General features: G+C 48.5%; 1 protein-coding gene and 1 pseudogene across 1 annotated transcript; one reads left to right on the plus strand and one right to left on the minus strand.

The window, feature by feature from the left end:
* Nucleotides 1–226: 226 nt before the first annotated feature.
* SLC31A2 (solute carrier family 31 member 2) lies at nucleotides 227–8,212 on the minus strand. Its single transcript, XM_087822886.1, has 4 exons — nucleotides 8,174–8,212; nucleotides 4,221–4,287; nucleotides 1,910–2,108; nucleotides 227–879 (listed from the first exon to the last, which is right to left on the minus strand). The coding sequence occupies exons 1-4, from the start codon at nucleotides 8,177–8,179 to the stop codon at nucleotides 711–713; spliced, it is 441 nt and encodes a 146-aa protein (XP_087679012.1). The 5' UTR covers nucleotides 8,180–8,212; the 3' UTR covers nucleotides 227–710.
* A 671-nt stretch (nucleotides 8,213–8,883) lies between these two features.
* LOC107535545 (selenide, water dikinase 2-like) lies at nucleotides 8,884–10,472 on the plus strand (annotated as a pseudogene).
* Nucleotides 10,473–19,310: the final 8,838 nt, after the last annotated feature.

Below are 19,310 nucleotides of genomic sequence, written 5' to 3' on the forward strand. Positions count from 1 at the left end.
CTTTGCCTTTAATCCGCTGTCACCTGCTCTCCCCTCAAGAAAGGGCAAAGGGCCCCAGCAGATGCTGCCATCCATCATGAATAAAATGAAGTCATTTCATTAAAAGTTGTTTTGTATTGTGCAAAATTGCCAACCACGAGTTCAGTGGGAAAATGAAAAATCTTACTCTATCAGCATGACCCATAGAAGAGACAATCTTCACAGGTTCCAGAGGCAGAAAGGTGAGAAAAAGCCAGCTTGGTCTCTGTCCCCCGAAGTCAGAAGAGGTCAGAAGTCCAATGGAAGATGCTCCTCTAGATAAGGCACAAGTCAGGGGAGCAAAGGGTATCCAGGTTCCGTGTCCTTCACCCAGAACCCATCTCCCATCTTGAAGATCTTTGGAAAGTCGTAAGTTCTGAGTTACAGATAAGTCATCATGGGCTCGGCAGCCCTGCCCCCAGCTTCTGTTCCCTCCATTATCCCACTGACCACAGCAGCCTTCTAAGGCACAACAAGACCAGGCCCGGGCTGCCTGTCTGAAGAGAGGTAGCTGCAGTGGCCTCTGAACTCCAGGGAGCAAGTGTTGGCTTCAGCTGAAAGTTTCTAGGAGCGGGGAATGAGGCCAGGAGCACCCAGCAGAAGAAAAAGAAAGCTTGAGCCCAGAAGTACAATGTCTGGAAGGGGGCACCTCAGATCTCTCCAGCCCCCAGTGCCTGCACAGCCCTCGCCAGCTAAACTATGCTGAGCAATGGGTAGGCTAGGTAGTAGCCCACCGCTGAGCCCAGGACCACGCCAAGGAAAATCCAGGTGTTGTAGGACATGACAGCCAGCATTATGAAGTAGCCAATGATCACCTGAGCGACATGGATTAGAGAGTGGCCAAAATGACACAAAAACCACCTAGATAAAAAGGAGAGGCAAGTTACTGTTGGTAATGAGCTGAAAGCTAGGAATGGTGTCAGGAAGTAGGAAGAGCAGCTGAGTTACATAACTAGCTTATTTATAATTTGTATGCTTTACCCAGGAGAGATTTCTTTTTTAAAGAGATATCAGAAACCACTGATAGGGACCTGTACAAGGAGCCTAGGACAACCACTTCTCTACTTAGTTCTGAGCTTCCTGGCATCCTAGGCGAAAAGGGAAAATGAGACATGTAATTTACCATGCCTGATAGAATACAAAATTATCAGTAAGGCAGTTTTTTGTGGTGTGTTTTTTTGGAAGTTTGTTGCTTGTTTTTTTGTTTTTCCTGAATAGACTGTAGAGGGCAGTATTACAATGGTAAGAACATGGACTCTGATGATAGATCAATTCCTAGTTATGTGTCTTAGCACAAATGTCTTAACCTTTCTGAACTTAAATCTTATCAGTAAAACAGAAATAATACCTCCCTTGTAGGATGGTGGTGAATATTCGAGCCATCCATGTAAGGAGTAGGCAGGCTCAATAAACACAGCTGGAGTTGGGGAGAGGGCAGAACTGGGACCCCAAATGGTTGCCCTGTCAGAATGGGAAGGGAAGGAAGCGCAGGGCAGAAGAGGCTGCTTGCTCTCCCACCAATGTGGATACATTGCTGTAGGGACAGCTGCAATCCACCCTGGGTTTGGAAGCCTTAGTGACTTGAGAAAGCCTAATGGGATTTAGGGGAGGGCTGGGTGGACACCCTTGTTGCTATACTAAGGCCTGCACCAGAGTTTTCTGAAGATCTGAGCCTCCCAAGTGGCTGTTCATAAAACAAGTTCTGGCCTAGGCATCAGGAGACCTGAGCTCCAGTTCACCTCACTACATACTAACTTATTTACTGCAAGCACTTTGACAAGTCCTGGCCTCAATTTCCTTTCTGTGCCATGGGGTTAATGCCCTCTGGGCTGCCTACCTCTCCAGGTGAATGTGAATACTCTTCCCATTCCCCACACCAGGTGCCTGTTACCTGAGAGGGGGTCTGCTGACTGGGGGTCTGCTCAATGATGACTCTGAGCTTGAAGAATCCCCGTTCATCTCCTCATGCTGCTCGCTGGTGGAGATGGACATGTTCTTCAGAGCCTGGTGGAGCAGCTTCACTTTGCCAAACTTGATGCTTTCATATAGCACAGCCAGGAGCAGGACCACCACCACCGAAAGAGCCATGCCTGTCAAAGAAAGCAGAGTTGCAGAGACCTGGCCAGGCAAACGCTGCTCCCCTTTCTTGGTAGGGTTGGCCCACTGGGGTGTGGCTCTGAGATCAGGAAGAGTATGTGCCTGGAAAAGCCAGGGGCCGAGGGTGAGGCAGCCATGCACCACCGCCCCCAGCTGTGCGCCCCACAGGTGGCACAAATCTATCAGGACTTCCTGTTAAAGGGACACGCATTTATAGCAACGTCCCGTTTACGCACATGTACAGAAAAAGTCTGGAAGGAAGGAGAAACAGCAAAGGAGTCATAATCATTTCAGCAAATTCGGACACAGGAGGTTTTTATTTTCTTCTCATGTAATTTTCCAAAATTTCTACTGTATTATTTTCATAATAATGGAAAAAAAAATTATTTTACCAAAAACGTTAAGTGCTTACTAGAGCTGCTGTGTAAGATTAATTGCTAATCGCTACTTCTATTGTCAAGTGGAGGGACACTAAATGATCCAGCTATAGGATTTTATTGGGCTCCCAGGAAGAAACCATCTGCAAAAGAGGCAGGTTTTCTAAATATAAAATTACAAGTAATTGGATGCACATGATATAAATTCAAACCGTGCAAAAGGGTATGCAGTGAAAAGTCTTCCCAGCCCAGGCTCCCAAACTCCAGTTTCTCTCGCCAGAACGGCCTGTTAGCAATACCCTGAATAGCCTAGGATTATGCAATGTACAGGGTGGGGCAAAAGTAGATTTACAGTTGTTTGTATGGAAAATAATACAACAATTCATAAATAATACAAGAATAAACACAGTTTCCCGTACTCACAACTTTGAACCTACTTTTGCCCCACTCTGTATATATAAGCCTTTATTTGTCTGAATGACAGCATCCTATTTGTGCAAACTCTTCTGTATCTGTCATCCAACTGGGCTCCTCTTAGTTCCCACAGATCTACCTTATTTCTGTAGCTTCGGAGTATCTGTGACAGATGATATTTTCCAAAGATGGCCACCTCCCTATATCCCACCCCGTATGCTCCTTGTACAATGTCAACACTCCTGCCATCAACTGATGGGGATCCATGTTCCCTCCCTTTTACCCTGAAAAGACTTTTGTGACTGTCTCAGTCAATAAAGGTAGAAATGATGCTCTGTGGCTCCCAAGGCTAGGTCTTAAAAACCCCATGCACTTCCCCCTTGTTCTCCTGGACCCTCACTTGCTGCTGCAACCCAGCCACCCAGCCACCCTGCCATAAAGAAGCCCAGGTCATGGAGACACCACATAGGCGTTCAGCCAACACACCCTGCAGAGGTTCTAGCTAACAACTATCATCAATCAGTAAGCATGAGAGTGACTCCATGTCTTCAAGGTGACTCCAGTTCCAGCCACTGACTATACCTGCATGTGAGACTGAGTGAGGACCATTTAGCTGAGCCCAGTCAACTCAGAACCTTCAGCGAGAAGAATTAAATGACAGCTGTTGCTTTAAACCACTAGGTTTCCTCCACGATGGATTACTGGAATGGTAACTGTAGGGATGGTCATATTTATTTGATCAGCACCTGCAATAATGGGCATGAGGGCAGTTTCTAGTCTATTGTGAAGACTCAATTGTTTCAGATGAAACATAACTCCGTTATGAATTAGTGCCCAACTCTTGTCTTTTCAAGTCCAAGGAATACCCTTCTCTTTCAAATTGGTGTCTCGTTTCAGATCTAAGTCTGCAGCAGCTCCTCTGGACTTGAGCTGATGCTGGACAGTGAACCCTGGATGAGGGAGGTGCTAGGAGGCAACAGAAGGCCTTGATCTAGTTCAGGCTCTGATGTTTACTCCTTACTCGGTGTGCGACCCTGGGTAAGTCTCTTCTCCTCTGTGGGCTTCAGTTCCTTCCCTGTAATCGAGGGAAAAGCTGCATCCCTGGCCTCTCTCTGGGCCTCTGTGAAGATGAGTGAGATAATGGAGCCCTTTACACTCTGAAGGGCAGTGGTTGCAAAGAGAACCAAAAATGCAAAGTTCCCACTCAATATTTATGCATGAGGAGTCAGGCTCACTTAAATGTCCACAGAGCCTACCAATAAAGAGAACCCAGGTTCTCCATTATCTGGAGCTAGAAGGCTTCCCAGTTCTTACCTGCAGGAGTGTGGACACTCCAGAAATCAAAGAGCAGCACCACCTTATCTGAGAAGATGAAATGCATCTGAAAGAGAAGGGAGTCTGCATCACAGGGGGCTTAGGGCAGTGGAAGCTGTGGTCCCTAATGCTCTCAAGCACCCTCTTCTAAATGACCCAGAAAAATTGAGTCACTGGACATAAGTGCTAGAAGAGCCAGTAGTGGCCATCAGGGCCAACTGAGGCCAGGGAAGGGACTTGCCCAAGTTTCTGCAATGGGTCAGCAGCAGAGCTATAACTGAGCTAGCGATGCCCATCCTCACTGGGCCAGCCAGAGATCAAGCTGAGATGTCCCTTCCATGGCCTCCACCCAATAGGGAAGCGCTAGACTGGGGAACAGCAGCCTCTTCCCACTCCCAGGGCCACTCCATTCTGCTCCAGGGGTGTGTATCACGGAGGCGCCAAGGGGCAGCTGTCTTCAATCTATTTTCCACATCTGTTCACTAGTTCACTAAACACTTGCTGAGCCCAATTCTGTGGCCAGCATTATGGGCAAAGATTAATGTCTCTGCTCTCTGTGAGCTCACAGACTTACAGAAAGAATGAAGGTAGAAGCAATGAACACACAGTGCTGTCTGAATGCTCTCAAAGAGCACCTGGTCCACCCTCTGTTCTAGGTGGCACCAAGGGCCTTTCATACATTCTCTCACTACACAACAGTGTTCTGTGTGACAGGGACAATTAGGCCCATCTCACAGAAAGGAAAAATGGGGAAACTAAGGTCAGAAAAGTTTAGTCATTTGCTAAAGTTCACAAAGCTATTAAGTTGGCAGAGCTGGGATTCCAACCTGGGTCTAGCCGGATGCCAAGCCGGATGCATTGCAGTACACTGTGCTGCTTGTGCTATGGCATGGGCACCGGACGGTGATTCTAAAGAGCCGCACCAGGCTTAATGACTGTGTTTGGCAAGATGCAAGGCAGACGGATCAATTAGATTCACCCTCTCAGGGAAGGGAAGTTCCTCTCGTCATCACTAAGACCACAGCCAAAAAAAGCAGCTCTGCAAACACTGTCAGTGTTCATTCCACTCAGGAGATCCTGGATGAGCTGGGCCTTGGCCGTCTAAGATAGTGAAGAAATAGCCCTGCTGCTGTGGCGTGACGGTTAGAGCATCAGCCTGAGCACTGCACAGTCTCGGGTTCAATTCCGGGTCAAGGGCACATACCTGGGTTGCGGGTTGCTCCCCAGCCCTGCTGGGGCACCTGTGGGAAGCAACCAATCCACGTGTTTCTCTCACGTGGATGTCTCTCTCTCTCTCTTCCTCCTTTCCTCCCTCCCTCCTTTCCACTCTCTCTAAAAATCAATGGAAAAAATACCCTCTGTGAGGATTAACAAATAAATAAAACAATGGCCAAATATTAGAACCCTCAACTGTCAGAGCTAGAAATATCCACAGAGTTTTAAAAATGAGATATAACTGACATGTATCATATTATTTTCAGGTATACAGAATGATGTATCGCAAAATAATCACAATATAAGTCTAGTTAACATTCATCACCACAGAGTTACAATTTCTTTTTTCTTGTGATGAGAACTTTAAAAACCTATTTTGTGTATTTCTCAGAGAGTTTTTAGTCCCTTGGTTTTCAACTTTTTTTCAGGGAACACTGGCAAATAAAATCTTCCTTATAACTCCACTATATAAAACACAGACTCTGGGTGTAGAGGGGAGAAAGGTCTGAGCTCTGCTGAAACTGAATGTGAAAAACACTGATCGGGTCCAACTCTGGCCCCTCTCTACCCACATCTCACTTCCATATGGGGAAAATGAGTCCCAGGAGGGGAAAGGATTTAAGACCTCATAAGAAGAAAATGGAAATGCAGGTAGTCTTTTAAAAATCGGGTTGAGCCCGGCCGGGAGTGGCTCAGCGGTTGAGCATCGACCTGGGATCCAGGCGATCGGGGTTCAAGCCCCGGTCAGGGCACATGCCCGGGTTATGGGCTCGATCAATGACTCTCTCATCATTGATGCTTCTATCTCTCTCCCTCTCCCTTCCTCTCTCTGAAATCAATAAAGATATATAAAAAAATTAAAATCGGGTTGAAGAATTTTAAAACAAAACTAGCTTTTTACCCCTCTAATATGAAAGTGGTACTTGTTCAATGTAAAAAGCTGACACAGTACCAAAAAGAGTGAAAATCGTATTTGTTGACATGGCAAAATGTTCACAAAGGATATGCAAGCACAAACAGGTAGAAATAATCCTGTGAAACTGCATTTATGCTGGAGTTGTGCTCCTTCAACTTAACAGAAGCCCCAGCATCATCTCTGCAGTGGGGTCAGCAGAAGCCCCTGGCATAGTCTGCAGTGGAAGGGGAGCAGGGTGTGGCCACATTACCCCTTCTCAGAGTTCACTGGATCAGGAAGTTGGCATGACTGGAATGTCCTCAATGGCTAATCAGTGAGGTTCCCTAACTGGGTTCCATCATCCTTGGACCTGCCCCAGCTATTTCAGGTGCCCCAAACCATTTTCAACACCCACCAAAACAGTAAAATTAATTCAATTTTGTTGTGCTAGGAGTGCAGATGCTGGAGATATGGAGATGAGTGAGACAAGTCCTTGGCCCTCATGAAGCTAATGGTTTTGTGCTGGAGACAAAACCCCTGGAGACACCTAACCCAGCCAGAGAGGCAGGTGGCTAGGACATCTTCCGAAGCAGGAAGAGCAGGAGGCAGTCAGGGGAAGATAGTCCAGCATGTTCCAAGCTGGAAGAGCCCACCTGAGGGACTGGTTCTAGCTCGCGTGGGAGTGAGGAGCTCAAGAGGGACAGAACCTCACCTACTCTGGCCTTTCCACTGGAGGAAAAGTTTCAAATCAGCACGTTCTGACGTGGGGCTGCAGTGTCAATGAAAGGGCCCTGAGGTCAGATATGCCAGGGTGAGGGCTCTAGTCTTGTTTCCCATTTAGGATGAATCTCAGCCTCCAGCAGCCAAATTTAACTTTATCTGAGTTGTATTCAGGGCCCCACCCTGCTGTGGTTATTAAGAAGAGAGCAATCAGAGGACTTGTTTCTTTCGTTTTTATTTTCTCATTTGGAGTTCCTTACACTTTGAGAAAACTTACTCATTTATAAACCAAAGAGTTTAGGGAGAGATTAAGGTCGCTGTCCTGGCTGGGTAACTTTCCACAGGCCCTTCTTCCTACTTATTTCCCCTTTTAGAGGACCAGGGCAGGAGGTGGGGAGGGCGTGCGACCAAAGGCTCTGCCTTCCTGTATCTCTAATTCTACGACTTTCTTCATGCAGGAAGAAAACTGTTGTGTTTTTTTTCAAAGACCGAAGGGGTCTAGCAAGTTGGCTTTCTCTCCAGCGCAAGTGAACTCCGCCGAGAAAAACAGCTCATCTGAAATGCTGTTTCGGACCCAAGTGCAGGTAGGATGGAAAGTAGCTGGGTCTGGCTGCCCGCCCCGCTCCCCCCGCAAAAAAAAAAATCAAAAAAAAAAAAAAAAAAATCATACCACGAACTTGCCTACGCTGGGAACCCGCCCGAGGGTGTGTGCGCCGGCGGCCGGCCGGACGGCACGGGCTCCCCTCCTCCTGGGAGCCTTCCCGGGTCTCCCGGGGCTCTGCGCCCCGCGCAGGGGGTCCCCGGGCCCGGCCGGCCCACCCCCGCCGCGCCCCCGCCCTCGGCTGCTCCGCGGCAGGTGCTCGGGGACCGCTCGTCCAGCCGGGCGGACACCCAGCAGGAGGGACAACGAAAAAGAAAACCCCAAAGCCACCTCCAGTCCTGCCTCTCGCGCCCCCCGCCAGCCCTGTGCCCGCTGCTGACAGCGCTGCCCACACACCCCCTTCGCCAGCGCCCGGCCGCGGGGGGCGGGCACCGCGGGCGCGGGGAGCTGCCGCTCAGGGGCCCCTTCCCGGCCACCCCGCCCCGCCCTGGGTCTGCTGCTCCCGGCGGCGCCCAGACCCACCTCCATGGTGAGCGCACGGGGTGCGCGCGGGAACCGACCGTCCGGCTGGGGTCTCCAGGCTCCGAGTCAGTCCGGCCGCCGCCGCCGCCGCGACCGCGACTCGGGCCTGGCGTCACGTGGTCCTGGGGAGGCCGCGCGCGGGCGCCTGGGAGTTGTAGTCCCCGCGGCGCCCCCACTCGGGGCGGCCTGGAGCGCGCGCCCCGGCCGCACCCGCCGCCGAGCCCAGGTCCCGGGCCGCGCAGCCGGCCTGCCTCCTGCGCTCCGTTGGCCCCTTACTGTTTTGCACTGGACTTGCCTTCGCAATTACCATAAAATGTTTATTGCTCTTTGCAATAAGTCGTGCGAAGCTTAACTCGTGTGGAGTTGAAAATAGAGAAGTCCATCCTGTGATGAGATGATAGCAACAAATTAGGAGCAAAGTAAAGAGATTATTCGCCTAGTTTTGAATGTAGCTGTTTAAAAAAAAACCTGATTAGCCAAAAGCAATACACAGTTGTCATTTTAATTTGTATTTCTTTGATTACTAGGGTGGTAAACTTTTCTTCTTATCGGTATTTCTATTTTAGTGTATTGTCTGCCCATTTCACCCATCCAGGTTTTTTTTGGGGGTGGGCAGGGGGTTGGGGTGTAGGGTTTCTGGGGAATGAGGGACTTGTAATAGTATTTAATTTTAAAATATATGTATTTACTAACCCTTTGCCAGTTGTCCTATGAGGAAAGGGGCTCTTCAGAGAAACCTCACCCGAGACAGTACTAGCCAACCGAGCCTGGGGTGTGAGTGACCTCAGTTCAAATCCTGAGCCAGTAAGTGTTGGCTGAGGAACCTGAGCCTCAGTTTCCTGGTCAGTAAAATGAAAACAACAGAATCTATGTTGTAGGGGGTTGTAAGGCTTAAATGAAGACCGTGTGTTAAATTCTGAGCACCCAGGAAGGCCAGGACCACGTGGTGTGCCTTGAGCCTGGCGGCACGAGATGTGCCCGGCGAGAATCTCTGCAGTAATCATCTGTTACTCGGTATTAACAGAGTAGAAAGTAAAAAGGACCTCCCTGCCAACAGGCTTGAGGGCTGGAACCGCAGCGCCAGGTGTCCGTGGGGAGGCAACGACCTAGTTGCCTGTCTCTAGGTCTGGACTTGCGGAGCTACTGGCCCGCTGAGCCCCAGGCCTTGCCCCTCAGCGGGAGCTGGCAGGCTTCTCTGGCTTGAAGGGCTGAGGCTGCAAGGTGCCCCAGGAGACGCTGCCCAAACTCCTGGAGGGACTGACCCGGCTGGATACGCGGCCCCCAGGCCTCTAGGCCGGGCCTCCGCTGGCCTGCCTGAGGGCCAGGCAGAACCTAGCCCAATCTTTCCAGCCTGGGCACTGGGATGGACTCCTGTGTCACACCCCGTGCAGAACACAAACTTTTTTTACCCCTTGGTGGTAGGTCCCTACACGCCGGGCACATAGCCTGTGCCAACGTGCTGAGTGACCGCTATGCCGTGGGCATTACTGAACATGACAGCCTGCTAAGGATACTTACTCAGCATCAGCCAGAATATGACTGAGGAGCAATGAGAAAAGACAACCCCGCTCATGATCAAAGGCTTTCGGGATGCTGCTGAGGAAGGAGGGACTGCAGTGGCCGGTGGACAAACTGTGGTGAACCCTTGGGTTATCGTGGGTGGGGTTGCCATGGTGGTCGGCCCAGTGAATTCACAATGCCTGGAATGCAATCATCGGGGATGTGCTGGTGTCAGCCAAAACCTTAGGAACCCAAGTTGCTGTCAATGCCCCCCAGGGGCTGGATAATCCTGAAAGATGGCGTGAGATAAAGATAGTGGTCTCCAGAGAAGTGGTAGAGCTGGCCTCTCAGGAAGCGTGTTCAGTATGGCTACCCTAAACGACTGCTGCTGGGTTAATGCACACATTGAATGCCCACGCAGCCACAGCTTTCACAGGTGTCATTCTGGAACACCCCTGCAAAACCAGAACTGTCCTTTGTCATTCATAATCTGCCAATCATTGCCCAGGTAGCTGCCATCAGCAAGGCCACTGGGCACTTTGGGCTCCTTCAAGGAACCTCAACAGAAACTTCTGGGCCATTACTGATTTGTCTGCCAAGGGAACAGTCTGCTTGCTTTTGTTCTGAAATAAAATCTTTCAAGTGTGGAGAGGGTCACCAAGCATGGATAGTGGAAAAGGCAAACCAGACAGCCTGGGTCATTGACAAGCCCTGAGTTATTGAGGTTCTACCTTGTGGGGCCATTGCTGCTGCTCTTGCTCCAGGCAATTCTGATGCCTCCTCTGAGTCTAGCTCATGAGATGGACTAGCAGAAGTTGTTTGTACCTTAGAGCCTTTGTACGCAATCGTGGACAACTCTCAAGAGTTGATTTTAAGAACAAATATCCAAAGACTGCCTGTTTAGCAGTTCTACAGTTGCCCTTTCTAGGTGATTTGAATCAGCCCATCATAAGCTGCACATTCCAAGGAAGTAACATTTTGGACTTGGGGGGGGGGGGAGCGTGTTCAGCTCCTGCAGGGAGGAGGGGCAGAAAACCCGTTTCCTCTTTCCAAGAGCAATGTGAGGCTATTCCGGTTTAAGGGACTTTTCTTGGCACCGAGTTGATTCATTTCTGCACAGGGGGTGGGATTATTTATTAAAATTACATACATACCAAAAAAGTAAATTGCAAAAAAGAAATTTAGATCAGAAGGAAATAAGTGTGGACAAATACTGCTGATAAATATAAATAGTTAAGAGAGATCTTATAATGCAATGTCAAATTCTTTGTTAGATTTTTCTGCAATACTGTCTCTTTCCTACTCTGGACAAGAATTGAGCAGCTTGTCTGTGACTGGGAAGGGGAACCTGAAACCATCTGACTTGGTCTCTATTAATGATGTCTCCCTCTAAACCCTTTTCAGGACTGGGAAAGGCAAGCTCCAGAGCCCAGGCATTCCTATTAAGTCTTGTGCTGAAAATTCCTGGTGATTTAATCAATAAAGTCATTTCTAGTGAAATAAATAAAAAGAACTTTGTTGAAAAAATTTTAAAAGATTCTCAGCAGAGAACCTGGCAGTGGGAGCTTGCTCAATAAATGGTAGCTTTTGGCATCATTAGCGGCGGATATTTTCGTCCCGTAAGAAGAGATGGCAAAATACCAAACCACTTGGTCAGGTTCACACAGATTCTAAGAGTCTTGATCTGAAAGCTGTGGGAGTTAGAGGGAAGTCAGGGACTGGGAAAGCTCCAGGGAAAGACGACAGGGCCTGGGCACTGCGAAGAGGTCCGGGAGGGAGGCCTGCAGCTGTCGGGGGTATGCTCAGTGGCGTGGAGGAGGCAGGGGAAGAAGGGTTATGGGTTTCTTTAAGCATCTAGGCCCAGAGAGCTTGGGAGGGATTTGGTGATTTCGGTGGAATTTTTTACTGTCTGGGCCTCACCTGGGAAGTAGGAGTAAGAAGATTGACCTTCACACAAGCAGGCTCCCATGCACCCCCTAACCCCCATCTCTGGTTAAAGGATTTGCAACACAGCTTTGTTCACTTGACTGTTTTTGTTGGCTTTGTCACAATCTGATGACCTTCACACTTAGTTTAACTTCCTCATGTGTGTTAGGGTTTTAACACTTAGCCCTAAAGCGCTAAAGTGCCCTGTTCTTCCTGAGCCACTAGAGACTCCCCTCCTCTGGCTTCCTGCTCAGGGAATCACACCACCACCAGCCAAGCCTTGCAAGAGATTCTTTCTGGATTTTGTATTTTGACAGCCCTTGGACAGCTCTTCTCCCAGGAACAACGAGAGTTAGTTGGCCCATATCCCTCCAGCACACACTTAGACGTTCCCCTTGCCCCCTGAGTCCACAGGCAGGAAAGGTGGTGCCGCGTTGGATGGCGCAGAGATGGGCCAGGGGCCCTTCAACTAGGGTGCTCAGTTCACTCATGGCCAGTTGGTGGACAGGAAATCCAAACAGTCATTTCTCCTTCTGAGTTGCTCAGTAGAGGAACTTGAAGTCTCGTGAAAAGACCACATGCATGAAATGTTATTCTTGCAGACTATCTGGCCTTGATGTACAAATAAGACTGTGTGACCCCAAGGATGCCACTGTCCCTCTCTGGGCCGCAGTTAAGGGTTTTGGGAATAGATGACTTCTAACTGCCCCTTTCCATGGCTTTGATCTGCATTTATAAGTGGGCTTGAGGTTGGTGTCGAACACTTAAGGGCTAAGCCTTCTGCCTGTTTCCCGTGCAGCTCCATTCAGCTGGCCTTCCAGGTTCTCCCATCAACCTCCATTATTTTCCATTCATGCTGTGAGTAGCATATGTATCTGCTGTGTGTGCACATTCGAGGCTGGTCAGGGTGTGGGGACAGAGCATAAGGTGAATGCGGCGGCCTTTGTGCTGGTGAGGCTGGAAAGAGCAGGAGCCGGGCCATGAACAACCCGAAGGCCACGTGAGGGTGGCCTCTACCAGAAGCGGGGTTCGAACCCGTGAGGATATAAATCTATCGGAGCTTAGGTTCCCCTTCTTAACCACTTGGCCATCCTGGTACCTGGCCCAAAGGCCATGTTCAAGGTTAAGAATTTATTTTGGGGACAAAGAAGAGCCACCAAAGGGTTTTTTAGGTATGTTTTCCTCCCTGCATGTTCCTTTTTCTTTCCCGAACGTCGCTATCTTGGTGAGGTCTCCCCTGACCACCCTGTTTAAAACTGCCTCCCCTTTGGGCCCCCTGTCCTCCGCCCTGCTTCACTGTTCCCGACAGTACTTGCCACCTCGTAACGTACGTTCAGTCTGCTTATTTATTACTCCTCTCTCGCTACTCAAATGGAAGCCCAAGGAGAACAGGGAATTTTGTGTTTTTGATCAGGAAGTCATCCCCAGTCCCCAAAACAGACCATGTCACAAAGCAGACCGTCAATAGACATTTGTTATGTGACTGAATGAATCCCAGGGAGCAGATGTTCTGGCTTCATTGACTCAGAGGAAGGAAGTGTTCTCTAAGACTCCCTGGTTTCGCTTCTCATGAGAGTTGGGGCAGGTTTGGGGCAGTTTGAGGAAGAAGTGAGAAAATAATTTATGGAGAAGCTCAAGGGAAAGCAGGGCTGCCTTCCCCCCTGCCCCCGTCGAATACTGTGGCCTGGAAGAGGGAGCCAGACTGAGGGGCCTTGAGCAAGAGGCCCAGCGTCAGCTTTTGGCAGGGTCACCAGGGGAGCTCCGCGCCCCCCCCCCCCCCAGGAATGGTGGCAGGTGAGGCTGAGCAGTCTGGACAGATGGGCCATGCCAGGGTGGGGCAGGGACAGCTGAGAGGCCAAGTGGCCTTGTAGCCTGGGACAAAGATAGCAGACCCAAGGGTGACCCTGCTTCCTGAACTCACGAAAGACCACCAATCATACAAATAAACAAACAATCCACTTAGAGGGAGTTAAAAAAAAAAAGTGAGGGCTCCTTCAGAAAACCCTGGTCTTGAGTTGTGAGGTCTTGGGGAAACTTAAACAGAGGACAGGCAGGTGGGTGACAAGATCCCAGGAGGGCTCCCTACCCTTCAGTCCTCTAGCTTTTCCCTTTTTGGGCTGTGAATACCTTTCCCTGATCACCTAGGGGGCTTAGATGGGTCTGATTTTTCCTGTGTAAACATGAGGCTGGGTCCACATCCACAGTCCCCCCGTGTCACTTTCCCTGTTTGCAAATGCTCTTGCCGTTGCCCTGGATTCTTGCACAAATCCAGGGGCCAGAGAGCAGACTCCGCCACCCTCAGGGGGTGGGACTTACCTGGGGTTTAGCGAATCAGTGGCACACCTGGGCCTAACTTGCACCTCTCTCCGGATGGTGGCCAATTCCAGATGGCTGGGAGCAGCTGTTACAGCCTCAGACCAGCAAGTGCCGGGTGCAAGGTGATGCACCCGACTAAAAAACTTCCTTGGGGAGGCCCAGACATCTTACTCAAATGCACCTGAGACAGACACTTCCTGGGATAACCCAGACAGAGACTTAAGATGTCATGTCTCGCTTTTATGGCAGTTTTTGGTTTTGTTTTGTTTTGAATTTATCTTTATTGTTGAAAGCATTACAAATGTCTCCCCCCCCCCCCCCCGCCAGTTTTAAATAACTTCTTTGACACCTTTCCATTGAGAGGTCAGGTTTCTGTTCTTTCTGGGTCAACCATGGTGACTGACCTACAACCAACATAACACAGGAGAAGCGATGCTACAGCTTCTGAGGGTCATAAAGTCTTACAAGATGAAAAGAGTGCTGGAGATGGGTTCTCAACAATGTGAACGTACTTAACACTGCAGGCCTGTACATTTAGGAACAGGTTCCGGTGGTAAATTTTGTCATGTGTATTTTGCCACAGGTGTTTTTTTGTTCTTTTTTTAAATCAAGTACCATTCATACAATGGAATATTATTTGACAATAAAAAGAAATAAAGCCACTCTGTAAAGTACATGATTGTCTAACCACTATGCTGTTACATCTGAAACTAATACAGAATAGTATTGAATGTAAAGTGTATTTTAAAATTTAAAATAGAAAAAAAAAAGGAACAAAGTTTTGATACATACTACAACATGTTTGAACTTGAAAACATTATGCTAAATGAAAGAAGCCAGTTGCACAATGCCGCATATATGAATGCATGTATATGAAATGCCCAGAATAGAGGCAGGAAATAGGCCATTGGTTGCAGGCAGGAAGAGATGGGTGTGGGATTTATTTCTGAGTGATGAAAATGTTTTGAAATTACAGTAGTCCCTTCTTATCTGCAGTTTTACTTTCTGAAGTTTCAGTTACCTGTGGTCAACTACGGTCCAAAAATATTAAATAGAAAATTCCAAAAATAAACAGTTGATAAGTTTTAAGTCAAGTGCTGTCCTGAGCAGTGTGATGAAATCTTACTCCACCCTGTTCCCTCCTGTCTGGTACATGAGTCATCCTTTTGTCCAGCGTATCCACACTGTACATGCTTCCTGACCGTGGCCAATCTGATTAGCAGCCTCCTTAGTTATCAGATTGACTGTCGAGGTTTCACGGTGCTTATGTTCAAGTCACCCTTATTTTACTTAATAATGGTCCCAAAGCATAAGAGTAGTGAGGCTGGCGATTCAGATGCGCCGAAAAGAAGCTGGAAGTGCTTCCTTTATGTGCAAAGGTAGGTATGTATAGGAAAAATATAGTATATATAGGGCTCAGTGTTACCCAAGGTTTCAGGCACCCACTGGGGTCTCGGAACACATCCCCTGCAAACAAGGGGGGACTACAGTAGATAGTGTTGATGGTGGCACAACTCTGTGACTGAACTAAAACTGTACACTTTTAAAGGGTGAATTTTATGGCATGTGAATTATATCTCAATAAAATTATTTTTTAAAAAGGCAATGAGAGTTCCACCTTGTTCACTAGTTCTCTCACTTTCAGGGCTCTGAGCTGCCAAGTGTAAAAAGGTGAATTCTCCGAGGCCATCGTTTTGTGAGGAGGTCCACGCTGTACGGAGGGGCCGCAGGTGAGCGCTCCAGCCGGCACCTGCCCGCCGGGCGGATGAGGCATCTTTGGGGCCCAGCCCAGGCAGCCTTCAGTTGACTGTGGCCTCAGCAGACATCTCAGTGAAATTGCATGAGCAGCTCCGAGCAAGAACTGTCCAGCAGGTCCTTCCCAGTTCTCCACCCACGAGATCTTGAGCAAAATAAAATGGTTGGGTGTTGGTTTGTTTTTTATGATTAAGGGGAATCTTATTCTCATTGCTAGGTCCCTAATATTTCTTTTTTTAAAAAAAATATTTTTATTGATTTTTATTTTATTTTTTAAAATGTTTTTATTGAATTTAGGGAGAGAGGAAGGGAGAGGGAGAGAGAGAGAGAAACGTCGGTGAGAAAGAAACCTCGACTGGCTGCCTCCTGCACGCCACCCACTGGGGATTGAGCCCGAAACCTGGGAATGCGCCCTGATCAGGAATCAAACCCGTGACCTCTTGGTTCATGGGTTGACACTCAACCACTGAGCCACATAGGCTGGGCTTTATTGATTTTTAGAGAGAGAGAGAGAGGAAGGGAGAGGGAGAGGGAGAAACATGGATTTGTTGCTCCACTTATTTATGCATTCACTCACTGGTTGCTTCTTGCATGTGCCCCGGCTGGAGATCAAACCCGCAGGACGCTTTAACCCACTGAGCTACCCGGCCAGGGCCTATTTTAACCATTTTTAAGGGCTAAGTACATTCACATTGTTGTGCAACCAATCTTCAGAACTTTTGCATCTTGCAAAACTGAAACTCTACCCTCAGCTCCTGGTAACCACCATTCTACTTTCTGTCTCTATGAATTTGACTACTCTAGGTACATCATATGAGTGGAATCATATAATATTTGTATTTTTGTGACTGGCTTATTGCATGGAGCATACTGTTCTAAAGGTTTATCCAGCTTGTGCGTGTGTCAGAATTTCCTTCCTTTTTAAGACTGAATAATATTCCATTATATGTATAATGCCACATTTTGTTACTGAAACTCAAGGGGTTCCCCACTTGGGGTGCTTTGCTCAAAAAGCAGACGCGGTTGCCGCAAGGTAGTTTTATTTACCTGCAGCAAGAAAAGGAGGCAGGGGATTCCTACCTAAAGCTCTGACTCCTGGCAGGGAGGCTTGGCCACAGCTTACGCACACTATTCGGTCAAGTACGTATTGATGTCTTCTCTTCTGTGTTCATGCCGCTGAGCTCCTGGCAGCTCACCCCGTTACTGCTGCATCTGCAAAATACTGTGCTGTGTTTTAACACTTAGCACTGCCCGGACCTTGAGATCCTTGTCCTGTCTAATACGTTGATGGATACTGGGGTTGTTTCCACCTTTTGTCTATTGTGAATAGTACTGCTTTGTGAATAGTGTGCTGTTGTGAACGGCTGCTTTGCATATGGGTGCACAAACACAAACGTCTTTTTGGTGAGTGCTTATCAAGATCCTTGACTCTGCACTGCCAGTTCTCAGAGACAGAAGGTGTGAACTGACCCCCCACCCCTCCCCTGTGTGGAGAGTGCTGCTTGCAGCGACCTGAATGTGTATCGAAAAATCTCAACCCGACCCTGGCTGTACATGATTTCCTAATCTTAGGGGAAGATTAGGCAAAGCAGGTCTCAGCCCGTGTATGGAAATTTTTCTGTACAGCAGTTTTTCTCGCCTTGATAAGAAAGAAACTGATTTTCATCCCTAGTAACCTTAAAATAAGCCAAACAGGCATCTTGTTAATATCCACTTGTTTATCTACTATGTATATTTTGGCTCCTAATATGTCCTAAATCAAATGATCGATTGATACTGGAGGAAGGACCCACCTGGAAATAAACCCTTCTGACTTATTTACCTGATCTCTTTAAGTGTGATAAAGTCTTCATTTCAACCAGATGAATTGCTGACATTTGAAGGTTTTAAACCTACAACCAGGGCAATGTCATGCACGTGGACCAATAGCTGAGCCAGCTGGGGGTAAACCTTTCCTCAGGGCCTGAGGGGGAGGGAGCGGGTGAGAGGCAAACAGCTGACCCACCGCCTCGCCTCAAGGTGGGAGCCAAGCTAATTCTGCTCTGGTAGTAAAAGTTGTTTTTCTGGTTGGAGGCAAGGGTGTGTGTGTGTGGGGGGGTGTGTGTGTGGGGGGGGGCTCTCTAAAGAGCCTGAGCTCGGGTCACGGTCTGGGGTAGCAGTGGTTAGTACTATATGCCCCCATTAGGATAACAGCTTTGAGACGCAGCCCCATCCCTTCCGTTTTCTCTGGATCAGGAAGAATCAGTGGCCCAGGAGGAACCCATTGGTGTCGTGTCTGTTTGTTCTGAGCAGCTTCCATACTAGGAGGCAGCAAGCAGCCCTCGGGAGCTGGACGTTTCTACCTCTTCCTTTGTGGTTGATATCCCAGCCTCTTCTCTATAAGCTTAGTATTAGGGATACTTACTCGAGCTGAACAAAGGATGTGTGTAAAGTTGGCAGGAAACAGGTGACATTAGCCCACGGCTCTCACGTCACAACAGTGACTCGGGCAAACCCAAAGAAGCCGATACTCCATTTGTTCACGCAACAGACACCCTGCACTGGTTGGGTCCCAGATACTGAGGACAAGGAACCACGTGGAGGTTTAGATATCAGGGGGACTTTTTTGCTGAGTGCCCAGAGGTCCAAGCATCACCCCCAAACATGCCCGATTATCCCTTTCCGAGAACTCACAGTGATTGTCAGGGAGAGGTCAGCGTGTGTGTCTGAGGGTGTGGATGTGTGGATGTGAGCGTGTGCACCTGTTTCTTCCCTTTAAACTGTGCCTCAGTTTCCTCACCTGTAAACTGAGGATAATAATATACAGTAACCCAGTAAGTAAAATGCTTCTCTGAGTTCTCTGCACCGCTGTAGCCAATGAATCAAACCCAAGGAGGAGTCCTTGCGACCTCCAATTTATAGCTGGTCAGTCAGAAGCACAGGTGACAACCTGGACTTGGGATTGGTGTCCAAAGTGGGGGGCAAGCTTGAAAGACTGACCCAGGTATCCAGTGTCAGAACTGAGTCGAGTCGTAGGACACCCAGCTGTCAGGGAACTGCTCGGTGGGTGTGGGGAAAGCACACCCGTGCATTGTAACTGGTACTAGAATCTCACCAGCCTTACCCTGCTCCCGTCAAAGTCACCTGCACATGCACCTGCATTTGTAGGACCCCTCTGGCTTTCAGGACTGTCGAGATGGGAAAGCACTGTGGGCTCCCCAGAAACCAGAACAGCAGAAAGTGTACCGAGTGTGATGCCGACATCTCTCTATCTACCAGCATTTATACTCCCCTCGAGAAGATTATTGGGTCATGTTATCTGGAATCCCCTGTCTTTCAGAGCTTGGTTTACTCTGTGCCCACAACACTGAGGCCCATCGCTGTTGCTGTGTTGTTTCCACTCAACTACATGGCATGAGCACCTCACAGAAAAAAAGCGCTTTGACCACTTTCCTTAAAGGGAAGTTATGTGAGAGCATCTGGGGTTGGTTTTTAATAGTCTCTACAGACAGCATTGCTAAGTAAAGAAATAACTGTCTAAACTGTGCTAATGTAAAGAGAGAATTATCTTTGCTAAATGATCTCCCGTCTAGGACGCTCGCTTCTGTCCAGGCACCAGAGGACCACGTGAGACAGTAACCTGAAGGGGACTGTGTCTTTG

The sequence above is a fragment of the Miniopterus natalensis genome, chromosome 12 (assembly GCF_054644295.1).
Source record: "Miniopterus natalensis isolate mMinNat1 chromosome 12, mMinNat1.hap1, whole genome shotgun sequence".
NCBI classification, from domain to species: domain Eukaryota; kingdom Metazoa; phylum Chordata; class Mammalia; order Chiroptera; family Miniopteridae; genus Miniopterus; species Miniopterus natalensis.

Bases quoted from the DNA above. Each gene is read 5' to 3' on its own strand.
- SLC31A2 (XM_087822886.1), bottom strand. The intron at 2,109-4,220 runs GTAAGAACTGGG...TTTCTTTGACAG, and splicing joins GAGTGTCCACACTCCTGCAG to GCATGGCTCTTTCGGTGGTG. The intron at 880-1,909 runs GTAACAGGCACC...CTTTTTATCTAG, and splicing joins GTCAGCAGACCCCCTCTCAG to GTGGTTTTTGTGTCATTTTG.